We start from the raw sequence: 8986 nt of genomic DNA, 5'->3' as shown, positions 1-8986 counted from the left end.
ACACTTGCCTTGTTGATATGATTAATTATTTCATAACTGTGATTTTTCTAATATGGAACTTGAACAAATGGAGTATTAATATCTCCCTTTGCTTTTGTTTTCGTATTGTTATTAATGTTCTTGACATTGTTCTTCTTGTTGTCATTAAGGATTTTCCAAGTATGGTCATTCCACTATGGAGTTTGAACAGGCGGCTTTGTATATAAACAAACCTTTCCTTTTTATCCTTAACATTATTGTTCTTATCATTATTATTAATATTGAAGGCTTTGTTATTAAGGAGGTACATAAACCCTTCCTGTCCCTTTACTCCCACAGGTGTACATGCAGGAGGTGCAAAAGGCCCGCGCCCACATGCTGGAGTCGCCCATTACAGGAGGTCTCAACGCCCTCAGGAAGGGGCAGATGATAGCCTATGTGGGCGGGGATAAGGCCGTAGCCGATGCAATGATGCCTATTTTGGATGTAAGCTTATGTTGATTTATTATTGTTATCATTATGGTCATTTACGTTGTTGTTACTGTTGTTTTTTATCATTTTCGTTATTCTTATTATTGCTGTCATTATCAGCATTATTATCATTATCATTATTATTGCTGTTGTTACTATTATCACTATTATCTTTTTATCATAATCTACACTGTTGCTTTTTTACATTGTGCGTCGGCGCTTGTGTTTTCTTTTATCTTCCTCTTCTTCTTTCTTTCTTTTTCACGTTTGCTTTTATATTTATTTATTTATTGTTTATTTGATTTATTATTTAGCTTTTTTATTTTTATTTTTTTTCCATGCTATTTCTTGTTCCGTCACTTCTTTCTTCTCTCTCTTTCTCTCCTCTCTTCCTCTCCCTCTCTCCTTCCTTCTACCTCTCTCAGTCTCTCACTTCCTTACTATCTCACCCTCTCCCTCCTTCTCTTCACCATCATTCCCTACCTTATTCCTTTCTTCCCTCTTTCCCTTCTCGCTTTCTCCCACCTCCCTTCTCCTTTCTCATTCCCTACCCTTCCTCATTCTCTCCCTTCCCTCCCTTCCCTTCCCTACCTTATTCTCTCCCTTCCCTCCCTCCTTCCATTCTCTCTCTTCGTCTCTCCCTTGCCTCCTTTCCTCCCTTCCCTCCCTCCCCTTCCCCTCCTCATTCTCTCCCTCCTTCCCTTCCCTCCCTTCCTTCCCTTCTTCATTCCCTCCCTTCCTTCCCTTCCTCATTCTCTCCCTCCCTCTCTTCCCATCCTCCCTTCCCTCTATCCCCTTCCCTTCCTTCCCTTCCTCATTCTCTCCCTCATTCTCTCCCTCCTTACCTTCCTTCCCTTCCTTCCCTTCCTCAATCTCTCCCTCTTCTCCCTTTCAGGCCTCATACGTCAAAGTTTTCTACGTAGGACCGACTGTCGGAGCCGCCATGGTTATTAAGGTCGTTTCCAACATGCTATGTTGTGTCCATGTCGTTGCCATGGGAGAAGCCCTTATGTTGGGTAAGTTTGAGGATAGGAGTGGTAGTGGTGGTGGTGGTAATGATAATGGTGGTGGTGGTAGTGATAGGGATAATAAAAGTGATATTTTTCTTTTTTTTCCAAGTAGGATATTTCACTCCATATAAAGCTTTTTATTACATTTTATTCTGCTTCTTTTTATTCTATTTTCAGTTTCTCATTCTTTCCGCTTTTTTTCTATCTATCTTTCGGCTTTACTTTCTTTTTAATTTGTCACCTCCTCCTCCTTACCATTATCATGTCTCTCTAACTTTCCTTCTTTCTTTTTATATTTCTATTTATCTTTCTACCTTTCTACCTGTCTACCTTACCATCCCTCTATCTTACTATTCAGCTTTATTTCTATCTTTCAACCTGCTTATCCATCTGTCTTATTATCTTTCTATCCATCTTTCTATCTATCTATATTTCTTTATTTCTATCTATCTATATTTCTTTATTTCTATCTATCATACTACCTTTTTATTTATCTACCTTACCATCTCTCTATCTTACTATTTAGCTTTATTTCTATTTTTCGACCTGTCTATCTGTTTGTCTATCTTTCTATCCGTCTTTCTATCTATCTATCTACACTTCTTTATTTCTATCTATCTATTTGTTTATCTATCTACCTACCTATCTATCTGTCTGTCTTTTTTATTATTATTATAATGTTTGTTTTTATTAATGTTTCTTTCCATCTCTCTACCTATCTATTTATCTACCTACCCGCTTGTCAACCTAGCTATCGACCTATCTACCTGCCTGCCTGCCTACCTACCTACCTACCTACCTACCTACCTACCTACCAAACAACCTACCTACCTATCTCTCTATCTACCTACCTATGTATCCGTCTGTTTATCTATCTATCTATCTATCTATCTATCTATCTATCTATCTACCTTTCTATCTTTCCTTCCGCCCATCTTTCGCTCTGACCATCCACCTCATCTCACCCCTTCTTCTTCTTTTCACGACCAGGGAAGCGAGCAAACATCGACCTTAAGACGTTCTGGGACGGCACTCGCTTGAGTGTAGGAAACAGCTTCGTGTGGGAAACAGCCTCGCCTGTTATATTCAATGGCGGGGACTACGACCCTGGTTTCTCGCTCTCGTTGCAGAACAAGGATTTGCAACTCGGCTACGACATGGCTAGGAAGTATAAGGTAAGGGCTACGAGAGTGATGATAATGATGATGATGATGATTATGATGATAATAATCATAAAAACTATGATAATGATGATAGTAATATGCATATTGAGAATATACGTAATAGATATAGCAATAACAATTATAAGAAAATAAATTATTAATACCATAACACCAGTAACAATGATGATGATAGTAATACTAATAATAATAATAATAATGACAATGATAACGATAACAACAATAATAAAGATGATACCAGTACTACAACATCCCAAACCAACCCCTATACTTCTGCCACAGGTACCTCTGGAGATGCACCAGCTCGCCTTCAACGTGTACCGTAGGTTAGAGTACGCCTTTGGCGAAGAGGCTGGCTGCTACATCGTACCCAAGGAGCTCGAGTTGGCTTTGGGCGAGTCGCTTCAAATCCCCGGTTTTACGAACTGGGAATATGACAATGTGATTGAGGATGGTTCACTCAATGTCAGGCATCATGGTATTGAGGAGTGAGGGATAGGAAGGTAGTGCTTGTCGCGTTGTAGTGTTGTGTGGGTTTGGTGGCGATATGCACTGTACATTCAACTTACTGATTTCGTTCGCGCGAATGAAGCTTCGAAACGTTTGGGATACGTTATGTGACTTTCGAAGCAGTATTCGGAAATGGGGTTGTAGACCCTGATTCAGAACATGTTTGAAGGGAGTTTGTCCCGTTGACTGTGTTGGAATAATTAAAGATTATGAAAGAATAAGGATGCTTATAATTTTATATCTATTGTGTATACCTTATAAGAATACCTCATGTTTAAATTAGTTACCCCACAAAATGAACGTTTTCTTTTATATGCGCCACCCTACGGCACTATCTACAAAGTGTAATGTAAACAACCTCTTCTCTCCATGGACTTCTCCCGGAATACACGCTTGTACGCAGTAGCTGTGTTTCTCTGATCCCCACATCAATTATCTGTACATTGACAAGCCAAACTTCCTTAATTCACGCATAGAAGATGACATCTTCCACCACCTCAACAGGTTATGGGCCCAGATTTAAGGAATTTGATGGTAATCCAGATAATTATGATGAAAAATTCACAGGGGCTCTCCGAGTTCTGAAACTTCATCTAGCTTTTGATAAGTATGCTTGCAAACGCCCAGATGACTATCATCTGAAAGAGGCCAAGGGAACAATCTATGCCCACTTGGCAGGTTGCCTTGACAGAACGTCACTTGGCATGATAAAGTGTGAAGCGAGGGGAGATGGAGTGAAAGCATTGACATTGCTACGAAAACACTACCTAAGAAAAACACAACACAGATTGATTGCTCTATGGAGATCATTCATAAACAAAAGGATGGATGATGACAGTGTTACAGCATACGTCTTACGTCTATAGATGAGACAGTAGCTGCTCTCAGGGAAATGGATGAGCACATTACCGATGGTCTTATAGTAGTACGAACACTGGATGGACTTCCAAAGAAGTACGAAAATTTTGTTGATGTAGCTAGCCAGTGCAATCCTCCATACCAATACAGTGAATTAAAAGATAGTATTGTTAAGTCAAGAGGATCGTCTGAAGGATACTTCTAGCACAGAGTGTCATGAATGTCAACAACAACTGTACAGTGAAACAGAAGAAATGTTTCAAGTGTGGTGAACCAGGCCATTTTGCATCAAAATGCAGCAAAGGAGGTAAGTTCCAGAGAGTGAACAATCCTCAAAATACTAGAAAGTGGTGTGACTTTCATAAATCTAGAACTCACAGTAACAGTGAATGTAGAGTGAAGAATCCTAAGAAGAGCAGTAATTCAGTAAACTCAGCAAATGACACAAGTGAAGCACAAAATCAAGAGTATTATTTTCATGTAACACACTCATCAAGGTTTTGTACTCTTGAGACCAACACTGAGCTATGAAACAGGAAAACAGAATGTAGCTAGCTTAGAAGAAGAAGGCTTCTTAATGATTGACAGTGGCTGCACTTCACATATTGAGAAAACTGAACCAAAGTTTGTGAGATTTCAAGAGTCTTTTGATCCACAAAACCACTACACAGAGCTGGCAGACGGCCAAAGACAACAAGGAACAGTGCAAGGAATCGGTGATGTGAAAGACTTCATTCAGGATCGAGACGGCAACTCACGAAGTATTCTACTAAAAGATGCATTATATATACCAGGATTCAAACAAGATATCATGTCAGTTTGGAAGGCTATCAAGAGTGGACATACTGTTACTTTCTCACCGGAAGTATTCTAACTACCAAGGATGGCAGAATATTCGACATTGTGGAGAAAAACAAGTTGTTCTATCTACGTAGAGGTAAGCCACACACTGGTTCTCAGATGCATAAATTTAATAAAGTCCATGTAAGGGAAGCCAAGCACACCCTAGAGGAGTGGCATAAAATCCTAGGGCATTGCAATGTGGCTGATGTGCAAAAACTTGAAGCAACTGTTGACGGAATGCATATAATTAGGAAAGATAAGTTCAACTGCACCACATGTACACTTGGTAAGATGACACAGTATAGGAGTAGAGAGCCTGACAAAAAGGCCCAACAGCCATTAGATTTAGTCCACTGTGATGTAGTTGGTCCTGTAAACCCACCAGCACGAGGAGGTTACAGGTACAGCATCTCCTTTATTGATGACTACTCCGGAGCTCTTAGAATTTACCTAATTAAAAATAAGAGTGATACAGTGACAGCTATGAAAAGATATCTTGCAGAAACAGCACCATATGGGAATATCAAATGCCTAAGATGTGACCATGGAACAAAGTTTATGAACAATGAGTTCAGAACACTCTTAACAGAGAACAAGATTAAACAAGAGTTCTCTGCACCCTATTCACCACATCAGAATGGCACAGTTGAGAGATCACACAGGTCAATATTTGACATGGCTCGCTGTTTTCTGACTGAATCAAAATTACCTAAGGATATGTGGAGTTATGCTGTGAAGACTGCCTGTTACATCAGGAATAGGTGCCATAACCCCAGGACTCAAAAGACCCCAGTAGAAATGTTTACTGGAAGACGGCCAAACATAAGCAAAATGAATGTCTTTGGAACAAGATGTTTTGCATATGAACAAGAGAGCAAGAAAGTAGATCCAAGGAGTAAGGAGGGAGTATTTGTGGGCTATGATGGTCAAAGTCCAGCCTACTTGATATACTTTCCAGATACTCAGACTATAAGAAAAGTAAGGATAGTCAAACTTGTGAATAACTCATCTTGTAAGACAGAATACCCAAGTGCCGAGCAAATTTTGAGTGAAGACTACATTTTGGTGGAGACGAGACTCCCGAAAAAATCATTTCAAGTGGCACAAGATGAGACACCAGCTGATGCTAAAGAAGACAGGAAATGTCCAGCTAATGTCCGAGGAGAAATACCAATGGATAAGATACAGAATGAAGATATCCATCCAGAGAGAGAAAGAAACCCTCGAGGCTAGAGGACTATGTTACAGATGATCTGGACGACAGTATCTCCAGTCTGACACATACAAGCTTTATACATCACTGCTATCGAGTGTCATATGACCCAATATCAGTCACCTACCAAGAAGCTATAACATCTCCAGAGGGACATCAATGGAAGAAAGTCATGGATGAGGAGATTGCTTCGCTACAGGACAACAACACCTATGAACTCACTTCCCTACCCAAGAATCGCACAGAATCTTCCACCACTTCAATAGACTGGACGTGTGTGGTTATGTGGGAACTTGGGTGTTGGTGGGAAGGTACGGAGATATGGGTGTATGGGGAGGGGAGAAGGGAATGTGTGGGTTGGTGGGAAGTGTGAGAACGAAATATGGGATGGGTAATTGCGTGTTTGCGTGGAAAGAGGGTCTGTGTGAGAGAGAGAGAGAGAATGTGAGAGTGCGATGTAAGTGGTGGTTTAGAGAGTGACTAGGCTTTTATGTGATTATGAAAGAGGTATGCTAATTTTAACGACATTAGGAAGACACCTTGTGCATATATCATGTATGTATGTATATATATATATATATATATATATATAGAGAGAGAGAGAGAGAGAGAGAGAGAGAGAGAGAGAGAGGTAACCTGCTCAATTGCATCTATATCTTCTATCCATATCTGTGTATATCACACTTGCTATTATTGCTGTGTTTATATCTTGATTTTGATTATTGTTATATATAATCATAATTGTTATTACATTCATTACTAAAATTACCAGCATGTGTACTTCAGATGTTTATACTTGAACATGTCATAATGAAATAAATTTAATTAATGTAACATGATTGAATTGTCATTTCTCCTACCTTTTCCTGCTTTGGCAACTCTTTGTTGTCTTCCTCCTTCTTTGTACTCGGCGCTTCTGGTTCACTACACTCCTGAAGACCTTGACCAGTAACCAAGTACTTTGCTTGTTATATGTCTGTTCTGCTTAGATATATAGTAGGGAGAAGAGCAACATTCACATTCAGACACGAGTCGAGTTTATTCTCGACCCAGCAGTGTTTGTTTCTCCATTCGATGGGACTGACAGCCTTTCTACATATGCATCAATACCCTCCAAACTTTTGGCAATGATCATACATAATATATGTAGATATGATAGTATAATACATAACATCGTAGTACCCAGCACATTTCCTACATAACGTAGCACCCAGGACATTTCCTACATAACGTAGCACCCAGGACATTTCCTACATAACAACGTAGCACCCAGGACATTTCCTACATAACAACGTAGCACCCAGGACATTTCCTACATAACAACGTACACCCAGGACATTTCCTACATAACAACGTAGTACCAAGCACATTTCCTACATAACAACGTAGCACCCAAGACATTTCCTACATAACAACGTACACCCAGGACATTTCCTACATAACAACATAGTACCCAGGACATTTCCTACATAACAACGTAGTACCCAGCACATTTCCTACATAACAACATAGTACCAAGCACATTTCCTAAATATCAATGTAGTACTCAGCACATTTGGTATTCAGCATATTTCCTACACATTTGTGTAGGAAATATGCTATATCTCTATAGGAAATATGTCACAACTCCATAAACTGCTTAACTTGCAGATGTGTGCTATACGGATTGTAGTGTGGCCCCTTTTCCACCATTCATGTGTTTTCCCATGGGGCACAGGTACACAAAAAGGTGTATTGCACTATGATTTATAGTTATTTCCCTCACAAAAGGAACTGCCTTGTCTTGAACTCCTTCCTCAGACGAGCCGCTCTGGATATGTTCCTAGGTGCTGATCTAGTAAGTGGGGTCGCATCCCCCTGGTCCTCCCCTAGGGGGGCTCACAAATGCCCACTTGTTTGCCATGCATGGTGCCCCTGTGTGCTGGGAGTCGGGAGTCCTGGAGGTTGAGCGATGCCATATATGAGTATGCCCTACAGCTAACAACACCCCTCTTTGGTCCTCTCTCCCAGCAAGATGGGTGGCCTGATCTCGACTCAGTTAGGTCAATTGTCTGGTCTCTTTTTTGAGTTAGGCTAGGGTCAAGTAGCCCCTGTCTTGTAGGCAATCGCATCGTCTTGCGAGTGCCATCAATGCGAGGCAGGGGTTGCGTATATCCTCTTACCACCCCTGTGGCTTCCCCTTAATGGATTCCATGGTGGGTGGGGGCATGGGAGGATTAATTGAACCGCTAACATATGGCAACCTTTTACCAAACCAAACCCTTGACTGATACCTCCGCTGACGACCCCAGCAAGAAATCGACCAAGGCTATCACCTTGGAACCTTTCAAGGTCCTCGGGGACAAAAGTAAAAAGATGGGTAAGGCTCTGGCGTCAGTTCAGAGAAGACCTGCCCAAGAGCCTAGGGCTGGACCCTCCAAGCCTGCCCCTGGTTCTGACAAGTCTCTGGCATCGGTTCAGACAATCAGTCAGAAAAAGATTGGAGGTTATGCAGGACCTTCCAACCCTGCTGGCCCCACTGCCAAAACACCGGCGTCGGTTCGGAGATGGTGCTTCTTGGCTTTTCTTTGATGTATGACCTTGAGGTCATCACCACTCATCTCTTTGAAGGGAGTCCCAGTTGCATCCTTGGACCTTGGCAATTAGGACTCCTATAGCTTCAGGACATATGTCCCTGACATGCACCGGTGCTTTATAAGCCAGAAGTATGGGCACCACCAGGCTACTTGCTTTGCAATGTTAAAGTGTGGTGTCTCTGGGCAGGCACAAGCACACAAGGAGAGGAAACGGGACACCACTGCAAAGTGTCACCAACTGCCACAAAAAACACCACGCCTGGAACCTCGGCTGTTCCGTGAAGAAGGAAAGAGCTCTTCAGCGGCAAGAGATCATTGCAAAGCGAGCAGACTTTGTTCCCGCCC

At 41.3% G+C, this 8986-nt stretch overlaps 1 protein-coding gene and 1 pseudogene across 1 annotated transcript; both read left to right on the top strand.

Moving 5' to 3' along the window:
• Positions 1–318: 318 nt before the first annotated feature.
• LOC122251214 (uncharacterized) lies at positions 319–3133 on the top strand. The gene is made up of 4 exons (XM_043012947.2): positions 319–465; positions 1346–1466; positions 2451–2635; positions 2924–3133. The coding sequence occupies exons 1-4, from the start codon at positions 325–327 to the stop codon at positions 3131–3133; spliced, it is 657 nt and encodes a 218-aa protein (XP_042868881.2). The 5' UTR covers positions 319–324.
• A 396-nt stretch (positions 3134–3529) lies between these two features.
• On the top strand, positions 3530–6085 carry LOC147467159 (uncharacterized; annotated as a pseudogene).
• Positions 6086–8986: the final 2901 nt, after the last annotated feature.

This window comes from Penaeus japonicus, unplaced genomic scaffold, assembly GCF_977035675.1.
Source record: "Penaeus japonicus unplaced genomic scaffold, GWHDUDI00000001_assembly GWHDUDI00000037, whole genome shotgun sequence".
Taxonomy (NCBI): Eukaryota; Metazoa; Arthropoda; class Malacostraca; order Decapoda; family Penaeidae; genus Penaeus; species Penaeus japonicus.
The sequence above is the reverse complement of the archived record's forward strand: the minus strand, read 5'-3'. Positions and strand labels throughout refer to the sequence as shown.

Coding starts and splice junctions, on each gene's coding strand:
- LOC122251214 (XM_043012947.2), top strand. CDS start 325: ATGCAGGAGGTGCAAAAGGCCCGCGCCCACATGCTGGAGTCGCCCATT. Junction 466..1,345: donor CAATGATGCCTATTTTGGAT/GTAAGCTTATGT, acceptor TCTCCCTTTCAG/GCCTCATACGTCAAAGTTTT. Junction 2,636..2,923: donor ACATGGCTAGGAAGTATAAG/GTAAGGGCTACG, acceptor CTTCTGCCACAG/GTACCTCTGGAGATGCACCA.